Source organism: Pieris rapae, chromosome 5 (assembly GCF_905147795.1).
Source record: "Pieris rapae chromosome 5, ilPieRapa1.1, whole genome shotgun sequence".
NCBI lineage: Eukaryota > Metazoa > Arthropoda > Insecta > Lepidoptera > Pieridae > Pieris > Pieris rapae.
The window spans coordinates 6,969,633-6,992,946 of NC_059513.1; the positions used below are offsets into that span (position 1 = coordinate 6,969,633).

General features: G+C 35.0%; 1 protein-coding gene across 1 annotated transcript; it reads right to left on the reverse strand.

Moving 5' to 3' along the window:
* Positions 1-4,136: 4,136 nt before the first annotated feature.
* On the reverse strand, positions 4,137-18,637 carry LOC110996665. Its single transcript, XM_022264469.2, has 6 exons — positions 18,303-18,637; positions 12,536-12,950; positions 7,334-9,403; positions 6,831-6,972; positions 6,405-6,524; positions 4,137-6,220 (listed from the first exon to the last, which is right to left on the reverse strand). Exons 1-6 carry the CDS (start codon positions 18,369-18,371, stop codon positions 6,034-6,036), a joined length of 3,003 nt encoding a protein of 1,000 aa, XP_022120161.1. The 5' UTR covers positions 18,372-18,637; the 3' UTR covers positions 4,137-6,033.
* Positions 18,638-23,314: the final 4,677 nt, after the last annotated feature.

Below are 23,314 nucleotides of genomic sequence, written 5' to 3' on the forward strand. Positions count from 1 at the left end.
GATACTTTCCGTATTCTTCGAAATAATGGTTATTCCATAATCTTTAAGCAAAACCAAAAATACCTTCAATTCAATACGTATATTATTAAAATTTTGAAATATGTATTCATTTTTCCTTAAGGAATCTTCTAGTAATACAATATTTTTAGAGTTCATTAACATGGACAACGTCTTTAGGGCATTTCCTTTATCTGTGGATTAAAAGGCTTAAACGTTATGTTCAGAGGAAAGAGAATTATAAGAAATTCATTTTGAATGAAGCTTGTTATTTTTTTTATCTCATTAGCATAGAAAAAAATACGAATAATGTCCAATTTGCAAAAAAAAATATGCATTTGTATAATTTAAGAATTTACAACCAAAGTATTATTTACGTACCTTAACATTAGTTAAGTCACATAACTCGCTACAATATATTTTTATAAATAATTAATAAAGAAGTTTAAACGAAAAGTTTGAAATCACACTGAAGCCAAAATGAGCACTGCAGTTTTTCCCACACCCATTAATTGTCATTATCATTGCGTCACTAAAATTTAAAATCCCATTAATAGGACAAGTTAGTTATTTGTTAATTCAGCGTCGCAACATATATTATACTAGCAGACTCGGCCAAGCGTTGCTGTGTCTAAGGTTTTAGTTATATTACATAGGAGAAAACTATTCAAGGGAATCTGTAGGAGAACTTATGTGAAACGTTGGTACTTTTAAACCAGCGCCATCTGTTAGAATTGTATCAAATAATTTGCAATATAATAAAATTGCGACTAAAATTAAAGATCTCAGCTATCCTATCTCCTAAGTTAGACCAGACTGCTCACGTTGTGCCAATTTAATTTAAAATCGGTTAAGTAGTTTAGGAGTCCATCGCGGACAAACATCGTGACAGGAGATTTATATATACATATTAAGATTTAGATTACAACCAGTTGACACCCAGCTTGAACTGAACTTCACTGGCGTAAAATTTAAAGTATGTACTCAAAACCAATAAATCTTTTTCTTGCAGACTTTGAGTTGAGTCAGAAGTAAGTTTATAGTCTAAGCTTAATTAATTATGTATTACTTTGATGATTATTTATCATCTCATCATAATTTATCAAGAGTTAACTTTTTAAATGTTGTTCTAATTTTTAAAATATGTATTTTGGCAATTACATATAAAGGATTATATTTATATTTTTTCTATATACGTATAAAATTATACTTATTATATTTAAACTATCGTTATATTTAAAGGATAGATTAAAAATAATAAGTATTTTGGTTAAAGTTTAAGTTATACAACTACGCTATATCTTCAACAAATAACGGTTTTTACGATTTTGGTAAATCGATTGGCCCACGCTGATTTCATGTTAAGGTCAGAACATAAGTTCAGTGGAGCTGTTGTGAATAATTTATTATTAGATATCACCATGGGAATTGGTTGGAGTCTTTAACCATGTAAAAAATAAATAATGTTGCATTTGAATCATAACATTCAAATAAATGTGCGTTTTAAACTGTGATGAAAAAAACTGTCGGAAGAAACTCCTGGACTGCATTGCACACAATATTTGAGATCGATTAATTATCAACAAAATTTTTGAAATTACGTTTATTCATAGACTCTAGAATACTACAGAGAAAAAGTTTCCGATACGGCCACAGTGTCAAATTTCAGTGCACAACACATTTACCTACAAATGTTGACGAAGTTCGACATATTTTTTTATAAATTTTAATATTGAGCATTATTTAATCAAACACATCATTACCAAACTATTAGCGTTAAGTGAATGACTTGAAATATCGACCCAATATGTAAAGAAGTAGGTCACAGGTTAACTTGCTATTTCCGTAGGCATTTTTCGGAAATCGCCCTACCGGCACGAACCTTATGAATTTCCATAAAGCTTTTTAAACATTTACGACTACAAGAACCTTTCAATGAAAAGTATTTACGGTCGTGTTTATATTTTTAGGAAATTCCAGATACAGATATGATTTGATTTGATTCTAAAACTTCTATTCTGGCCGCTCTGTTGAATTTTCTACCAGCCTTTGAGTGCAGATCAGTCCATTTTCATCTATATCAAATATATTAAGCTCGTACTCGTAAATAACGAGATATTTCAGGTTTTTCATTTTATAAATAAAGTTACCGAAATAAAGCTGGAAAATGAATTAATCGTGGTTTTCGAAAAACAAATGCACGAGTAAATAGCTTTAAAAAAATATTTTTGAATTCCTGACTAATTAGGAGTTATTTGAGGCCAGGCCACTACGACAAACCGTCAATTTCATAATATGTAAGGACCTAATATGTATTTACCTTCAGTATTTTATTTATATACAATATTTATATGAGGCTGTTCTCTAACCAATAATATAATATAGGCAGTAATTAATTTACCAGTCAAAGTTTGATGACATTTTGTTTATGTTTCACTACAGATATTTGACTATTTAGTAACAAATTTTCAAATTCAACCGAGTGGCATATTCCTTCATCCTCAGTTGGACATAGAACAAACAGCTTTTTAAAACTAAAGCAGTTCTAGTTTACCAAGCATTGCAGCGGAAACAATTGTGTCCATTTCTTCGAAGAAGGTTCAAAATATGCTTATAGCTAAATTCCGTAATATCTATGAGGGCAAGGGACCATCTTAAGTAAGTAGTTGTTTCACTATGTTCTTTTAAGTTTAACTAAATAATTTACATTATAAATTTTTATAAAGAACTCAAATAAAAGTCGTAGCTGCTGTGGAGCGTCTTCGCTTTCGCAGCACTCGTTGTTGTGTGGGCTGGGGAGCCCCCCCAAGACGGCATAGGGCGCGCACCGGACTCGCAGTCATACCACACCGGGTGAGATCCCTGATTGACCCGAGGGAAGCCCAGCGAGGAACCTACGGGCGAAATCCATTGTGCGCGCCAATTTGCCGTAGGGAAGGCCCATTTGTTTAGAATTAGCTGTGTGTGAAACTTTATGAGGCATCAGAGAGAGGTGTGGAGCGGGGCGAGATTCTGGAGGTGCTGGATGCCGGAGGCACAAACATGCATCTCGCCAACCTTTAACTAATGAAACTGTAACTTAAGTTTCATCAAGAACCGATAGAAAGCGTTTTAATTGAAAAAGTCCTTAAACTGTAAAACACTAGGAAGTTACGATAAGATCTCCTAGATGGCGCAGAAGACAATAACTTAAAAATGCACATTTTGCATGTAGTGTTTATGTATAATAATAGGTGGCGCTAAAAATACAAAATTATGTGTTAAGTATTGTTATCCAACTGTGCTGTCTTCCGAGCTGCACCCTGGGTGGAGCCGGGAGGCCCGTTAGACCATGGGCTTGCGGGGGTGTCAGTTTCGCGCCTCTCTGCAAGCACCTACAAGGCTCTGAGCCTTGTAGGTGCTGTGGTGTGTCTTCGCTCTCGCAGCATTCGTTTTTGTGTGTCGGTGGGGCTGGAGAGCCCCCACGACGGCACACCGGACTCGCAGTCATACCACCCGGTTGACCCGAGGGAAGCCCAGCGAGGGACCTGCCGAAGTCCTGTGTGCGCGCCGTGTTGCCGGCGGGAGAGTCCCAGCCCATTTGTTAAGAATTAGCTGTGTGTGCTATTCAAATGGTATCTAAATAATAAATATGACTTCTATTCTCGTAGATGGCGCTATTAAGGCAAAATCAACCTGTAATTCTTTTCACTGACAATTATTTTTGGGTACCAACGCTATGCTAAATTAATATTTTAATTGAAATATATTTATAATAGGAGCGGTGTTGGCCTAGTGGCTTCAGCGTGCGACTCTCATACCTGAGGTCGTAGGTTCGAGCCCGGCTGTGCACCAATGGAGTTTTTTTTCTATGTGCGCATTTAACATTTGCTCAATCGGTGAAGGAAAACATCGTAGACCCATAAAGTCGACGTCGTGTGTCAGGCACTGAAGGCTGATATCCTACTATTAGATTTAAAACAAAAAATAATCATGAAACCGATTCAAAAATCTGAAGCCAAGACCTAAGGAGGTTATAGCGCCACTGATTTATTTTATTTACATTTATAATATAAAAAAAAGAATTACAATCTGTTATAGGTTGTTGATAATTGGAGACCAAAAACTAGATAGCTAAAGGAAAATAAATAACACCAAGATATTTTTTAAGACTTTTATTACGTCATTCATTTCAAACTACACCTTCAAAATTGTATTGATTATAACTACTATAAGCTATAACATTACCTAACATTTGACCGAAACCTAATGTTTTATGAAAAAATTTTGACACGTTTTAAGACTTCCAAGAGATTTCCCATACTAAGTATTCATTCCATTATATACTTACTACGTTAAATATTAAATACATGAGGAATGTACAATAAAAAATTACATTTATGCATTAATCATTTCACAACAACCACCCCTATATGACAATTGAATTAAATGAATTCATTTAATGGTGCAAAAATTATAAGCATCTTAAGAGCGATTCTCTTAATCATTGATGCAGTATAAGCAGGAGGTAAAGATTACTTCAATCCTCTTTTGCTTTAAGATTCTACTATCGGAGTCCTATAATCATTAATTTCTTTTTAAATGCATGAATCGTCCAAACAATAATATTTTTACTGTAATTTCCTCACGCTTCTTAGTTAAAACGGTTTAATTTAAGCGTTGAGGAACTTGAGAATTAACTTGTATGTTACGTTCTATGATTGGAATACAGAACATTTGTTATATAATTAATCTATGTAGGTATTACTGTGAGATCGATCATTTGTATGTAAATAAATTATTCCCAAATAAATTCTCAAATTTATCAAACACCAAACGTTAAAATTAGTTTCGCTTGCAGAAGCTGCACTGCCGTGTTTTAGTACACATTAAAATGTCTCACATACATAAAATTCGCTCGTTCCCATATACAACTATTACTAACGATATACACGTAACAAAAAATATGTTAAAATGTATTTTTAAGTCTCAAACGAAGTGTTAGTCAAAATCAGGTACAAAAATATAACTAAGGTAACTGGATCGCTGAGGAAGAATTCGAGATCACTTTGCTTATGAAATCCTTAAAACACAGATTTTTTAAAACATATTTCAATCCAGCGTTAAATTAAATCACAGTAAAAATTTTTTAACCTTAAATGCGATTAATGTATTGGACCATTTTACCCAAAAGAAAACCTCATAAACAAGGCCCATAAATATTTCTACTTACGTCTAATGTAACAAAAAATATAAATAAGTCGAGGTGTTTGTTACGTAACATGTGCACTCTATTTGATCGCACGCGCATGTGCCGAAACTACTTGATTAATATAGTCCGTTGGACACGCGTCACTACTTCCTCGTCTTCCTTAACCTAAGCTCGTGGGTGAAAAATCTAGATAAACTACGGTGCAAAATAGTCCTGCCTCAGTACTCTGTAACTCCTATTCAATGTTGAGTTGTACCGCTCGATATTATCACGAGGGCTACGTAACACAAAAGTCAATACCGCTGGAAGTGACAGAGTACCAACGCTGTTTTCAGTACAAAATATAAGGTACCGGCTCGTACCGTGAATCGATATCGTGACAGCTTAAGCGATGACTTTTAATAGGCAAGTCAACGAACGGTCTATTTCTCGTTTCCGTAATTTGTGCTTCAGTACATAAACAGAACCTTAGGCCTTTCGTTATTTACAAAAACCGCTAAATTATCGCTTAATGAATAAGTATCGTTTAAATATCTTAGTGATAAGCTACAACAAACCATGTTATACATATATGAAATAAATTACGATCACTAATAAATAATACAGGCTGCGGTCGGGACTAGCATAAAAAAATGAGCGCAATACAAAAGCCCTTTAAGCTAATCTAACTCTTTGGTATTAACTGGGCACTAAACTACACCTAGACAGGTTCTAATGTATCAAAAAACCTTATTATTTACACTCGCCTTGACGCGAAGCGAACGTAAAGAAATCGACACCTCCTGGGTTTTCAAGGCCAGGAAAAACGGATGGTTCCAGTGGATGGTTCCACGCGCTTGGAGGCCTCAAAGCATGACGGCTAGCAGTGGGGTTGACAGCGCCATGTGCTCTGCGCCCCTGACGGGCAGCCTTTGAGCTGTGACGTAATGCCTCATCAGAGCCGGGACCGTGGGGAAGGCGGTCGAAGCCCCACCCAGGGTGTACCCGTCGCCACCACGACATATACGCATGTGCATGAAGCCACGTGTCGATCTGAAAATCCAAAATACTTATAAGCATCTAAAATAAACAAAATAAATGTTAAGTATTAGTGTAAGTACGATCCAATAAAAAAAAACTTCTCTAAGTTTTTCATAGATTCAACATAGTTTTTTTTTCAATAAATAAAACTATAACTTAAAAAAAACATTAGTTATGTATAAAAATATGTACTCACTTTAAACTAAGAGAATAATCATGTTTGGCCGATTCACTGTTTCGAACCAAGAATGCGCCCTCTTCTGCGTCTCTCAACAGACTCTCAGCTTCGACGCGTGATAACGTTCCATGATACCACCTGAAATACAAAACATCATCATTACTTAATATTATATATTAAGACTTAAATAATTATTTGTCTAATATATGTTAATTATATACCTTATATAAAATCAGAGAGTCCCTATAATTAATAATTTAACTGCATTTAAAATTAGAGTAAAATATTTACATGCTAGTTTGATACGACTGATTGTGTGGTAGATATAATTCATCAAACATGATATATACCACTTTCAAGGCAAATATTGTTTTTAAAGTATTGTTTATACATACAGTTGGTTAAAATATAAGCAACTGTATGTATAAACTAAAATAAGCCTACCCTTGTCGGTCAAGTGGAAGTGATGCATCAACCAAATCTCGGGGCGGAGCGATGGGTCCCAAATTTAAATGTAATCCTTTAGATCCGTTCGAGCCACTGCTTCCGCTATTGAAATTCAATGTCAGCTTTTCTCGGTGTTTATCTAAAATATAAAAGATACATCTTATCGCACGTCATAAAGCTTTAAAAAAGGTTGCATTATGGAAGCAATATAAGTCACTTCCCATTATCTGTCAAACGGGAGTCTATCGAAAACTCCTAACTTGACTGAACGTTTACAAATTGCCTGCAACGTGAAGGAAAAAGTTCCCTAGCAAGGCACTCAAGTGAATTAAATATAAGGGCGTCCGACTAGAACATTTCGTGTGGTTCAATCTGGACTCATATATCTTAATCGGTTTATTATTCTGAGTAAGTCACGTCAAATTACGAGAGCCTTTAATACAATGTGACAGACCCTTTTACCGACAATTTGTAAATAAGCTATAAGGAAAATAAATTACCTTGATTCAAGTCTTGAACACTTTGGCTGGATGAAGCGTTCGATATTGCGTCACCGAAATCACTGTTTAGTTGTAGAGACTGGCCGCGCAACTTTCGACGCAGTTTTGGCATATCAAATGGCAAGGTACGTAGATCAACTTCGGCCTCGGCCCGCCGTCTACGTAGTTTTGGCATATCGAATGGAAGATCGGTTAGGTCCACAGCTTCATCCTTACGAACTTCCTCTGTGTTGCTATTTTTGAAATTGATGAAAGCGTTCCTCGAATCGACCCCCTCACGGGAGTGAATAGAAATACCACTGTCGGAGCCTTGAATCTCAGTGTCCCCAGGTGTCGAATGTCTGAATGTGAGGTTCAATAAATTCCGATTTTGCAAAGCCCGCCGTTTTGGCTTAGCCACAATTTCGACGGTAGTTTGTACAGTGTTATTTCCTATTTCCCCGTCTTCGGGTGAAACTTTTTGTGAGTTGTTATTTTTATTGTTATCAGACGTTTCTGACGCTGGCTCTTGTGAAGACTTATCAGATATAGGGCTTAAAATATGCAGTTTAGCCGGATGATGCCCAAACCCCGTCAAATGCATGTGGTGTGATTTAGCAAATGGAACGTTCCCAGAATCCGAGCTGTGCGAACTGAGAGAAGAAGAATGTCGGCCTTCAGAACTACTACTGCTTCGATCACCTTCGCTATTGCTGCTTCTTAGTGATTCCATACTTCCTCCACTACTGCTAGTAGCCATACTCTCAGTGCTCGAATATTTCCGACGAGGGCGCACTATACCGGGCCTGCCTTTAAACTCCATTATAGGGCCGACCCCCTTTGGCCCTGAGTACCGATTCAATTCTGGGGTGTCTGAATCGGAAGTGGGTCGACCCTTAATCTCTAAAAAAATACCGTCTTTTGACTGTCCTCTTTCATCGTCACCATCACGGGACTCTCGAGATGAATCCCTGAGTCTCTGACCGAGGTCTAGGTCAGTTGAGACAGATGCCTTGGCGTCTGTCATGCTAGCGTCGCTGCTGGTTGGCGTGTCTCGAGCCCGTAATGATTTTACAGGTAATCTTAAGTCCTTCAAACGTGGATGAGCCGGCTGGGATTGCGGTAAATTAGGAGCACTTTTAATGCTATTCATCGCAGAGCCATCTTTTTGCTGAAATTTTGTCGGCAGTGGCGCTGTAGACGGAGGTGACGGTGTATAACCTCTTAAAGGTAATTGTGACGTCGATGCTGTCCTATCGTCATCGTCTATAATGTGAACTTTTTCTAAGTCTTCGCATAATACAGTAGTGTTTGTTTCATTTTCTCTCTTTTGACGAATCGTGGGTATCTTGGAACGTCGAACACTATCCGTTTTCATGGTCACCTTGCGACGACCTTTGTAGTCAGGTTCACTGCGTTCAACAGCTTCGAATGCTGATTGCGCCGAGGCAATAAGTTTACGTTCCTCGGCCTGTAATAGGGCCGGGTGGTTGCTGACGCGATCAAAATCGTCCAAGTCGTCATCAGAGCGGGCAATTTTGCAGTCAAAGGCGGTCTCGTATATCTGTCGAGTGGTCATCTCTTGAGGCCAGCGGGGCAGAGGAGCCGGCACATAAAAAACACTACGAGACGCGTGATGCTCGTCTACATCTTCGGGCGCGGCGCACGCGCAGCCGGCCGCGTCGCGCCCACGACGCCTCGGCGGCATCCACGCGCTCTCGCCAGACGAAGATGACGATCGTTCTAGCTCACGAAAGCCATCTTCAGCCACTGAGAATCGTTTTGGCAGATTTGGTCTTTGAGCAACGTGGGGAGCGTCAAGGCTGGCTGACTTTCTGTACCTCGGACCTCGCGACGATGACGTTGAAGATGCTGCAGCTGCCGGAGCTGGAGTTGGTGCTGAGGTTTTGAACAGATCGCCGTAATAGTATGGACTAGGATTTCTGCGAGGAGCGTTAGCGTAGCGTGGATCAGAGCGTCCACTGTCGGGCGAATGTAAGGACGGTGCAGTTGCAAATGGATCGAATTCACCAAATTCGTCGTCTTCTTCTTCCTCTTCACTAGATGAAGATCGATCGTCTGTAGATGATTCTGAAACAAATAAATAAAGATTATAATTTAATGTGAAAAATAAGAATGGCTTTAATACAATCTTGGCGGTGTACGTTAATATGTAATATAAAGTAAACCGCGAAGAGGGACGCTTCAAAATTTAAGAACGTTTTGTGAATAAAATGTGAGTAATGATGTCGAAACCTACTTGTCTGCGTCTACGAATCGTCTCAAGTGGAACATTATAAACGACAGTAGACAAAACTTATGATACATTATATGCGTTTATCCCATATTTGAAACGTAACAACTAAATACCTAAAATATCTTAAATGTGTATTTAAAACGAAATTACTACGACGTTACCTCCACGATATACGTAGCCGTTTATGCCTACAATTCTAAGAAATGCGCTAGTTTTTCCTCCTTTGGCATTTATCAAACCGTTTTTATCTAGTATTCATCCGTTCACAATATCAATTTAATTTTATATTCATATTCGTAAACCAATAACGTTGTTATTAGTAGAGCTTAAAGCCGCTATAGCTATTTAAATCTACTTGGGTAGACAAAGATTGCGCTACTAAAGATAATCGCAATTTCTGATTGGTTACCCAAAATCGACTATTAGAGGGGTGTGTAATATGACGTCATTACGTGACGTAATTACTTTTCCGCGTGACTGGACGTATAGCCTATGAGCACGAATTTATTTAATTGACACGATTTACATGTTTAATGTCTTTTCAAACTGTTTCCCCGTCTACGTTTAGATTACATGAGACTATAAATCGGCTAAAGAAATTATTAATATTTAAGCTTCTACATATAAATCAAGAGTCAACTAATTATGTATTAATATAAATGTATTAATATACACTGTCACTACATATTATAAAACAAATTTATCTATCGTGTCTGTATGTATGGTCGCGATAAACTCAAAGAAAACTAAACGAAGGCTTTTGATATATCACTTGTAAGGGTTTTATGTAAATTGGCTGGAATATAAAGATAATTGTTGGAAATGTTAAAAAAATTCCAGTTAATTGCGACCTTGCTAACCTGGGCGTGACAGCAATCGTGACATTTGTGTTTTTTATACCCCGGAAACCAAACTAAGTACATTACAAAGGAGCTGGAAAGGAGGAGATCATTCGAGATAAATCAAAGGCTTGAGCGGAAATGTAAACTTAGTTGAGCATACTTGTAACATGACATCATAAATTCAATAAGCCGGAAATCCGATCAACGATTAATGGCCATAACACAATCCAGTAGCAAAAGGAACCATGTTATGTGAACATTTTTAATTTCTTTAATCAAGACGTCCTGATAATACATGTGGATTTAAGACACGTTAATACGTTATTTTTTTTTATAATACAACAATATTTTTCAAATATTATTAATATACACATATATATATATATATATATATATATATATGAATCTATATAAATTATGATTTCTTATACATCAAACCAGTTATGAATATAGCCAAAGCTTACTATATCATGACGATATTTATTAATTTCATACTAAGAACTCGTTAATTGTACAAAGCTTATGTCAAATGTCACATTTTTTGGCTTTATTGGATTTTTAAATTTGATTAAGTTACATTTAACTGTTCGTACAATAGTATAATTTACAAAAAGCATACTACAACAAATAGATAATTAAAAATAGGTGGTAAAGCACGTGTTAGATTATAATTAATATTTGGTGTTATTCGCTAAGATAACATGAAATAAGATAACTTTTATCCCCATAACCCCGAATAACATTTTAAGGATATAATCAACAAAATTGCAGTTATTATTTACCGCTATGGAATACAATGGAAATTCTCATTTATTACGTCCGAGGATTTTTTCAGTCTAGACGAACAGAGCCTGATTAAAAGTTGCCATTGTTCATCACTAGCGCAGGTTTTATCTAGCCTAATTGTAAATTTCCAATCGACTACCTACTTTGTAGGACACAAGTCTACGGCATTCACAGAACATTAAATTGTCGCTGGTGTGAATTATCTCTGAGACCGTTACAAATTATTGGTTGGGCTTATTTACAAATGAAGTTCTCGGATGAATACCATAATCCATGAACAATTTTTGTACGGTTTTTGACCAAGTTTTGACAAATTGAAGTTTAAGTTGACTGAAACATTACGACTATTATTAAACGCCGCAATTAATCCTGCCACATAACACGAAATCTAGGTACACTGGCGGAGCTGCGAGAATATAGATTTAGACTAAGAGTCTGATAACATATAATGTGTGATACATTATGAACTTATTTAATTATTTACAAAATAAAAGTTTTAAGTACAGTTCGTGAATTGAATCATTATTATTTATTAGGAACAAGCGATCAGATACAAAACAAAGGGAAAGACGGATTTTAACGTCGTATATACTAACAAAATATGTTCAATTCGGCGAATAATAAAAAACCTTTACCAATACGGTCAGTTCATATTTGTTATCATTTTTTTAATCTTCGAACAATTTCATTTTAAATCTCGTAATTAATAAAAAGATCCCGTTTAAGCTTAGCGAGCTCCAGCCTACTTATAAAATAATTCATAGCTTTTGATGTTGTCTTGATAAAAATGAGAAACATTTAAGTTTTTTCTTTGGGTCTAGTCTGGAGCAGAGAACAATGGTTGAAACAAGTCCGCCGCGATTGTGAATAAAAGAATAGACGGTTTGCTCCCATTCCTTAGACATGAGATGACGTTATACTATACTCAAATTAAGATGCCTAACTATATCACAAAATGTACACGCTATTAAAAAGCGTAATTATAAATTACCATGACAGATTTATTAAGTTTATTATATGAAAATTTGAAAGTTCCTATTTCTTGTGTCATTACTCTAATAAAATGTTCAACGTAACAAATTCACAAAGAACAGTTTTACCATCGATATTATTTTGTGCATCTCATGAATGAGGCATGATTAGTAAAGACTATGCGATATATCATACATCTATATAATATATTCCATTCCACAAAGTAACTACGCACCAGGCGTGACCCGTTGAATCCAATCCGACTTATATAAAAATGGTTACGTGATCAAGTACGTACGACATCTATTTCAAAGTAATTCCAAAGTGATCCCTGTGTATTTATAAGTGATATACAAATAAACTCACCAGACTCGTAATACGGCTGTGAGCGATGTCTTAACGGCCTTTCCTGTCGTAAAGGCGCAGATGGTGCTGGTTCGGGCGGTGACTCAGCGGACCCTTCTGGAGCGCTCTCGGGACTCCGCCTGGACTCCGGTGCTGATAAATCAAAATCCGTGCGTCTAGCTGATTCGTAGTCAGCGCGTCGCCTCGCCGACTCTGCGTCGAAAGCTCGCCGTCCTGAATCCCTATCGTATTCTCTTCCAAAGTATTTTCTGGATTCGTATTCGTAGGAACGCCTATCCAAGTCGTAGTTTTGACGTCGGGAATCGTATCGCCATTTGGTATCAGGGGAGCGGCGCGGCTCTCTAGAGCGGCGCTTGTGTTGTGGTGATCTAGGGGCTGTGTCCCGAGGTGTGCAGTATGCTTCTAAAAACTCGACCTGAAACAATAACGGCATAATTATATAATGTAATACGAACAAAATCAAATAAACAAAAACTCTCGTTCTTGTGTATATATGTCCCCTAATTAATTTGATATATTTGTTTTAAATATTGTTTGATGATTTGCTTTTTTAAAAGAGTACCGAGAGTTTTTTACGCCGGCTTTTTCTCTCGGCCTACACCCTCTGTCTTCTTTGCCGATGAGGGATGCCTACAAGTTCGAATTGATTGACGTGGAATAAGTGATACCTAGATGATCTTATGTTCCAAAATAAACGTATTTTATTTTTTATTTTATTTTTATGTACAAAATATAATTATTTGTCATGGAGGTTTTTATGTGTGTTTGTAGTAATATTTTCACATTAATTCATCAAAACTTGGTAATATAAAAAAAACGTGTTTATTTGTAACTATTTTTTTAAACAAATGTGAATTCGTTTGTTTGTGTTGCGTGTTCTAGGCAACTGACAACCAAAAACTCTAAAATGTTGCCAGGGTTCTCTGAACGCTTGAATATTTCGAAGCTAAATATTCAAATAAGGAAAGAAGCCCTTCATCACGAAGGTCGATTATGTGGCGGAGTAAAGTGGTAATAAAATGCAGCGGTGACATATCCGTGGACCGTAACGGTCGCTTAGATGTCCTCTCCCCTCGTACGATCATTATTAGGGACCATTCCTGTTTATGAGAATGAGCATAAAGAATATTATGAGATATTGTACTCGATTAGGTGATAACGTTTGAAAAGACCGAAGTCGACCGTTCCACAACCGAGCGTTTTTCTAGACAGTTTTTGCCGCGCACCACCACTTTGGGGAACCAGCTGCTGACTGAAGTATTTCCGAACTAATTCGACTTAGGGTCCTTCAAGAAAATAGCGTACCAATTCTTAAAAGGCCGACAACGCACTCGCCAGCCCTCTGGCATTGAGTGTCCATGGGCGGCGGTATATTTTTTTTGGTTACTTTAGTACCCACGTACAAATGAGTGGATAACTTAACATCAGGTGAGCCCCCTGCCCGTTTGACCCCTGTTCTATAAAAAAAAGAGGTCTCAAATTTAGAGATTTCACACAGGATTCAAAAACTAATATTTACCTCACAATCAAGATTGTTTTGACATATTCTGGTATACCAACACATTTTTGATTTGTTTACACAATAGTTCGTAAATAGTTTTCATTCTTACAAATTAAGTCAGCAGCGTGTACGTAAGTACGTACAAAACTTAACATTTAAAATGTATATTTAACCAACAGCGAGTAATTTAAAGCACCAAGTATATCTTGCTAAGCACCCGACCTCGAAACGTTTACGTAAACATGAGTTGAATGTACTGCATTATGCAATCCTCGCAAAAAATATCGACACCTAACAAATACATTCAAGGAACCTTTAACCATAATTATTTTAACGTCATTAAACATGAGGGAGTCTTCAAAAAGGAAAAAGAATTGGCAACCGGTTTCATTGCCGGCAGGCTTTTCTTTATTCAAACTTCATCGAGAGACTTTGATGCATTGTAGCGCGGTGCCTAAATACCTACATGTATATTTACATAATTAATAGACCGCGCCACCCTCGTGATTTGCGTTGTCTAGAGATTTTATTTGCATATTTTGTTTTGACGCTTTATTAGTCTACTGACTGCTTTTATTGTATTACAATAGCTCATTAAAATTTCAGAATTGGAGAACTACTTCATACAGTGGGTGAGTAGTAAAGTTTAAATTAATGACATAATGAGATAGAAGTCAAAAAGAAAACGCATTAAAAAATTGAGTATAAAGCAAAGTATTGGTTTATTGATCGTACAAGAGTTTGATTTAAGATAGTTATCTAAACAATTGACAACTATACTTAATTTATCTAAAAACTAAATTTACTGTTGGAATGTGTAGCGTTAGATTGGGCCAGCTGCGCGAAAATAGCCAATTTCATCATCAATATATCCCTATCGTTGTATTTACCAATTCAAATCAATGTTAACCCTGAATCGGAAGGGTTCTCTGAAAGCATCTGATTGAATACTGCTCAAACACAATTCGTGAAATTGTAAAGGGTTAATGGTACACTACTGCTCGCTTTCCGGTGAAACTAGGTACTATTAAATGATGTAGTCCATTGTGTAATGATCTGGAAGAACATGAACATAGTGCGATAATTGACAAACTTTGTTTAATTTGTTATTGTAAGCCACAACATTTATATATTCATTTATTACTATACATAAATAAATGTAAATCACAAAATATTTTGCTAAGCACAATTATTAGAAGAAGGCTGGAACAATTCTAGTAGTTTTCTGTAATGTATTCCTTAAACTCTGAATGTTTTACGCAGTTCTCGGCGTAAATGGCACGGTTAAACTAAAAAAACTGTTTTTATTCAGGAAACACACGAGTCTTCATGGGGTAGCATAGCAGAATCTTCCGTAATTAGCTAATAAAATAATTATGGCAACGAAAATTAAAAGGACTGAAAAGATGGAATACAGAAAAAGGTAGTATAACATATATAAAATAGAAGTAAGACAACTCGAAGTAATAATATAGAAAGACCCAAGTTTACATAACAATACTAAAGCCGATTAAAATGAGTCACACGTACAGTGTATCTTATCAAGGATAATATTGATAAGAAATGATCTGCCTGCCACTTGAAATAGTTCACATCATTGTGATTATAACTTAAAAGTACCATCAGGCCTACAATATTGTTGCCAACATTTACTATTAAGGAAAATGTCTTTGTGGTTGGTATATAGAATTTATCAAAATTTATACAGTGTAAATATAGCCATTCAATACAAAATACACGTGTTGAACAAAAAAATCAAACGCAAAAGATTATGTGTGATTCACGGTGAATAAACGTTTTTGTCATACGCAATCGCACAGACACCTGGCGCCACAATTGCTGATAGTAAACATATCGTAAACTATATTACTTCGTGGTGTGTCTAAGCCTTAGACCAAATCAACGTGAACACACAAGGTAATCTGAAGACCTATTAAAGAAAAATAATCAAAGTTACAATTCATTACCAAACAGCTAACAACTCCAAAGCTACCTATAGTCAATATAGTTATATAAAACCGAGTAGCGGTTAAAGCTTTGTAAACTATTTGATTGTTAGTAGTTAGCCCTCATAGAGTCTTCAATTATTAAAAACAAATGAAGACCAAAACAAACACTGAATACCATAACCTTACCGTATACATGACATGGAAAATAACGAGATATAAATTTAAATTATATATAGAAAGCTTTTATTCCGGGTTCGCTATGAGTAATCCAGTATTAAGGATGTGGGACAACTTTCAGACGGCCACATGACTCAGCCCAGCGATGTATAAATACCGGAGACACGCCTCCTGGCTCGCCGAACTAAAATAGTTCACTGCAGTGTCGTATAACATAAATAAATGCCTCGCAATACGTCTGTCAAATACTCAGTTTCTAAAAAATTATCAAATCTTATGAATTTCAAATGGAAGTTATAACCTTGGGTTACAAAAATAATTTGGTATGCATAACAGAATCTTACATCTTGTATATGTGCTTACACGAAATACTATGTTAATTTTATTTGATAAATGTGCGATAATTAAAACGATAACAGATTTGTTGGCAAAGAAAACGGCAATATTTGAAACCGACTTAAAAAAGTAAAGAAACGGAAAATGATATTGGAATCAGAATACAATCGTTGCGGTCAATCCTACGTCGCCAAACCTTGTCTGATCACGTTCTGCAAACCAGAAGCCGCAAACAGGTCTAACTGAATTAAATGCTCTGTACACCGTTTTATTCTTTTCACTTTCACAAAACCCACGGACGTGCTCTTCTAAAGTTTCATACCCTGCAGCTAATTGTCTGACTAGTCGAATAACAGGCATGTAAATATTTTAATGAGTCTTCTAGTCAAGTCCAATATCACGTTTCTGCGTACCTAAACTCATCTAACTTCACTAAATTAGACACACAATTGTTGTAAACGACAAAACAAGCGGAGGAAATAAGCTTAATTACTAAGTTGCCAGTCCGAATCGTCCAGGCCTGGGGTCTTAAGTAGACCCTTACAAATGGAGGAAACAATTAAGGAAATTTTCAACGCTCCTTAGCAAAGTCCTTGATGAAAATTACGTTTATATCTATATAACTTTAACCTCAACCTATCTGAGAATGAAGGATGCGTCACTGAGATTAGATTCTTCTCATTCCCATTGTCCTTTATTTAAAGAAACTTTGAAAAGCCCATTCAGCTGTTTGAATGTTCATGACATGAGGAAAGACCGGATGGTGAGATAAATCATTATGAATGACGAAAGGACTATCCTTATTCGTAAGCAGCTGAGTGAGCAAATTGTTTCGGAATGAAACATCTGTTTTCCTGTTAGAAAAAAACGGGTATTGTTAAGGTCGAACGTTAGAAACTTTTTTTTAAAACATATCTAAAAGATACGCCGCGTCCGCTAAAACAAACTTTGCTCTTTGAACTCGTAACAGAGTTAAGTCAAGCCAGGGGTTTGTTGGGGTCCTAATCAATATCCACTAGCGCTTCGTTAACAATGTTATGTATTTGTTAAAGTAGTAGCGATATCACTTAAAGATTGTCGCATTATATAGCATTGTTTGTAATATTATCTTTCACAATCATGTATAAAAGACTTTGCGAATTTCTTTTTCTATGAGGCGACGAATGAGATAGCAACTCCGTGGTCAGTAACACGGACTTATAACTTGTCCGGCGTTTAATTTCAGACCGGTTTTGAAGGACGACGATTTGGAAGACAAACAAAACGAACAAGAGCTAGCTCTCGCCCACTGCTTTGTATATACAACTAACAAAAAATATTCTACAAGACGTACCTATATATACAAATGTTAGTATTGATCGAACTAGCCCAAATACCTATGAAATGGTTATGTGGAAGATTCTGTAATAAAATTTGTACTGATAATTTGTCATATACAAAACTGTGAAATCATGATAATACTTTATGTATATAGTTTGTTACATAATGTTATGTGTACAATACATTAATTTGAAGTTTATGCATTATTGCTATTTTGTTAATAGAAACAATTTAGATGGCTGGCCTCTATTAATATTCTCATACCGATTAACATTGAGGTTTATGTTACAATCAAAATTCCATTCAAAGTTTTAATTGCAGTCTTGGTTTTTTACTCTTGTCATTGTTTATTGTCATTACAATGTAATGATAAATGGTAGCTTTTAATAATAATGTATGCCCTACCTTATGTTAGAGTTTTTACTATGAACTGCAACAATCCTAAATTTATAGGCTAAATAATTGTTATAATCACTGAACTCACCATATGCACAACTAAAATACAATGTGCTAATTGCTTCATCTTTGACATTAGCTTCTTATTAGAAGGCATTTTAATGTCTTCACGGAATCCAGTTCTGCTTCCAACGTATCGACCGTTTCACTAAATACGCACACACTTATAACTATTATCTAGAACTCACACTTTCACAAAACTTCCTTAGCTATAGTTTTATTGTCTTTACCAATTTAAAATATGCGCGTTAGGCAGTAAGTCTGCGATATAAACGCCTGAAACTATTTGGTTGACTACTTGAAGAGTCCAACCGTGGAGTGTAGACTGACAACACTTCTCAAACACTATACGCGAATGTGTAAAACGGTGACTCATCGGCCCCGCATACTGTTTACCAAGCTTGAGTCATCGTGCGGCAGCATACCACTAAGCATACAAGCGCTTTAACAGCGCCACGCTATAAGGCAAACATTAAACAATGCATATTTCGTAAGCTTTGTAGCGCTTTATTGTACGATATCGACTCCATTAATACCTCGATTCCGCACGTGTCCCCTAAATAGCTATGCTATATTGAACTATACGAGATTGTATTAAAATTTATTTTCGTTTGCAATGAAAGTAGCCAGGGAAACGAAACGTAAACTTTCGCGTTTAAAACCCGACTTGTTATGTTAGATTACAAACGACTAGGTCGAATGCCGTTTTGAGGTCGTTTTCGCGATACATACTTAAAATAACTCTAATCTAAATTTGTTCTTTCAGTACTGAATGACTAATCGTACCGAATTCGGGCTCAATTTTGACAATTTAAATAATTACTAATTTATTCAAGTACATTAGTGTAATATTTTATAATCAAGCGCTATCTTATACACATGTTTGATTAAATGGAAATTTATTTTCGATAATTAATTAAATAATAAATTTTTGTATTATAGATAATGTTTTGAACATGTATGTGTAATTTACTAGATGTGTTTGTTTTGACTACTTGCTTATTGAATTATTACCGATAGGTTTTCATTTCAAATTGTATGGAATTTTACATATATGTAGTCGTACAATGGAGATCATATTTGATATCAATCATTACAATATGCAATAAATGTCACAGTAATTTTTTATTATGATTTATATATTACATAACAGTAATAAATAACATTTAATTTTTGATTACTATGAAAAAAATACAAAAGTACATTATATTCATTTAAGGAAACATACCAGAAAACATTTTGAAAAGCTTTTTATCCTTTTCTCTCTCGTGGCGTTTCAGAATAAAAGAGTGGGACAATAGTTTTTCACTTAATTTGATTATGCGAACTGAAACAGATACAATTGGTATTTTTAATATATATAATAAAATATTTCTCAAGTTCAATAAAAATTAGTTTCTTTTAAAAAATAGATGATATAAATTGCTTAAATAAACACGTAAATAAACAACACGAAATAAATATATTTTCGCCTACAAACAAGGCGCGATTTCGTGAGATGAGTCGTGGGCGAACTTAAAAATGATGATCTAAGTTTGAGGGTGAATGCACTCATATGTATCGATGACGTTAGACGTACCGACTCAGGATGTAGGTGTTATAATTAAAATGTAATATAGATTTATATAATACACACACATATATAATACATACATATTTAAAATAAATTTAATCCAATTACAAAATATAATTTATTCATAAAGTGTAGGTACAGGTTAGAGTAAAAAAAAATAATGCTTCCAAATACACACTTACAGCCAGTCCTCAAACCAAGTCGCACAAGCAGGCATATGAAAAAAGGCAAGCAAAAGTCATAATAATAAGACCAGTTAAGATCTCAGCTCGGATTCACACGCTTAAACCACTGGGTCAACTAAATTTAGGACAATAAATATCGTATACACGTAAAAAAATACAAGACGAATAAACGTTCAAGGCCTCGTTCAGCTTCTTCGTGACATGAGATAGGTCACGTCTGAAGCCTCTTTAGATGAGAGCCTTCTTAAACGATACTTATTATTTTTATTTTAATCATTACTAAAATCTCTGCTCAGAAAATAAATCAAGTGCTATCTCATGCGACAAAGGGCAATTCCTACAAATAGGTGTTTGTTTCCTCATTTTGACTCCGATAGAAATTGAAAACAGGATCTCCGGGTTTAACTTATAAATTAAGTACGCCACGGAGTCGAGTAATTTTAAAGCGTAATTCATTTAAATGTATGAGCATAGTAGACTAAATATATTCCTAAAAAAATTAAGAGTTGTAAATTATAATAAAATTTAATATAAAAACAAAGTTAACACGGTAGTGTTATCACACAGATTTAAGATTACTTTAAAACACACTTTGCGAATTAAAACGCGTTTACTTACCAAATATTTTATTTAATTTTAAATTAAATTTTTCGAACAAATGAAGAAACAGCTGCTAACTATTTCGTTAACCAGGAACCATTCGTTTAAAACTAATCAGTATCTGTCCTTTTCAAATTTAATATATGTGTAAATGAAATAAAATTTTAACCGCAGTTTGTGGCGTTATACCTAAAACACTAAATGCGACGCATGTCACAAGTCACATATGGGCTGGAGTCGTTCAAGCGGATAATGACTCATTTTTGGTACAGGTGTTCTAGATGTTTTTATCGTTACTTGTCAGAGGGGGCCCTAATTGTAATTTTATAGACACTTTATTTAAAAGGCTAATGATTATTTTGTATTATGACTAATAACTATTTATTTTAACTGTGTAAAGTAATTGGATTATAAGTATTATATATTTGTTATATAATTAGGGAAAACGAAAAGGATAAGTGATAATTAAGAGAATTTATGCTTTTATGTAAGCCTTATGTTTTAATGCTAAATTAGACATACATATCTGTTATATTCCATAAAAGATTCGACATATCAGGACCGTTTTTTAAAATTAAATAGAAAGAATTGTAAAATAGGTATGTGATATATAACATACATATATCTATCTATAACATAACAAAGTTAAAATTTATATAATTTTTTTCTTTTCTATACTTATTATATAGAGGTCAGGTTTGTGAGGTTAGTCTCTGGAACTATAGAACAAATTTTAAACATTATTTACTATTAGAATACGCTTTTGGGAGTGTGATGCTATATTTCCCGCGAAAAATGAAAACACTTGGTGTTAGTCGAATTTGCAGAGACAGAGAAAAAACGGTCGAAAGAGAACGAACGCTGCCTTAACGGTGAGAGATATATAATTGAATCCAAGAGAGAAGTAGAATTTTATAATACCTACAGAAAAGGTATATGCCAGTAGCAACATTTATTTGTATGTCCTTTGCCGCGTCTATGACTGTTAAAAAAGTCAAAAGGAATGAATTGCGATTTAATAACTGGAGTGGTTCATAAAAAGATTAACTATGAAAAAAATTAAGGTTTACGGGTCACGGTTGCCCGTACAAATTACTTGATAATATTTCACTGACGCAGTTATACTTACGCAAAAGATTGTGCGATATCCAATTTATATTTACATAAACAATAAAAATAAACTCAAAGTAATTGAATTAACTTAAGCAGTATTTGTTAAAGCTTTGACGTCAATAAAATGACATTACGTGTATGTGACGCATCGGCATAACAATAACATGACTTTGAAGGGGTTTCCTTGAAGCACAGATGATCTACGCGTAACCTCTACTGACCAACCGCAATTTTATTATGTTAAAAACGTTTTAACTATTGTATTATTTTTTTATAGAAGGGAAAACGACCAAACAAGGAAGACATTGTAGTAATATATAGTATTTATAACTAACCTCCCCCGCTAACATAGTTTCGCCTTAATATGATTTTTTTAATTAGCCTACCTTATTATGTTAATACAATACAGCTACATACCAATATGGACATGATATGCTACCATAGCTGTTCGCTTTTCCGGAATAAAAGGTTTTAAGGCTTTTCCGTACAACCTTTATTTTTTTCTCTCCTTAACAAGGAGAGGGTCCTCCTTTCAAGGATTTATAAAATATAATACTCAAATCTGTACAGCCGTCTTCGAATTTTGCGATTATTGTGCCGGGGACATTTAAGTTATCTCTTGACTATATAGGAAGTGATATGACGCACAAGTAAAGACACAAATACTCTTTACTACTTCAAGACAATAACGGATGTCCCATACAATCCGAGTAACACAAGAAATTACTAATTGATGACAAGACTATCAACGTAGAGCTACCTAAATCTCAAAAATATATTTCGTCCCCAACTATGTTTTTAATCTGACGGCTTGTAATATTCCGCGTTTGATCTATTCCGTCAGTCTACATCTATACTGCGCAAACTACGTGTACATTTCAATTAAGGATGCACCACTTGCAATTATATGCAATTTGAAATCATAATCAAAGCGTGACACACCCCTATTGTTTACAAAATGACGAAACACCTTCCATGGGGATGAATCTGACTCAGACGTGACTCATTTACAATCAATCATTATCATTATTAATTGAATGACTTATGCTATTGTATAGCTTTATAAAAATTCTAAGCGCGTAGGGGCTGACTCAAATTAAATTATGTAATTGTTATCATTATATAATTATACTAACGGACCTGACGGACGTTGTTTCTCTCGCAAAAAAACTTTAATTGCTATTGTTATTTATATAAATCTAAACCATACACGAATTAAAATCCAAACGTTTAGGAGTTTAATTTCAAATAGCAGTTATTTATTGTTATTTATTATTGTAGTTATTGTTAAGTACTCAAATGTAGTTACTCAATAACTGAATACTGCAAGATAATAAATTGCATTTTCCTAGTCTTGTTTTATTGACTAGAGTCTTTAGACAGCTTATAGCTACAAAGCCTTTATAATAATTATAGCTGATATTTTCATACAACAAACATTAAACAACAAACTGTTAATAGTATCTCTGTAAATATTCTTTTGTTTGTTATAGAAATGGAAAATTAGACGGTCTTTCATCGAATGCTTGCCATTTAAATTGTATGATGTTATTACGTATGTTGCAATGC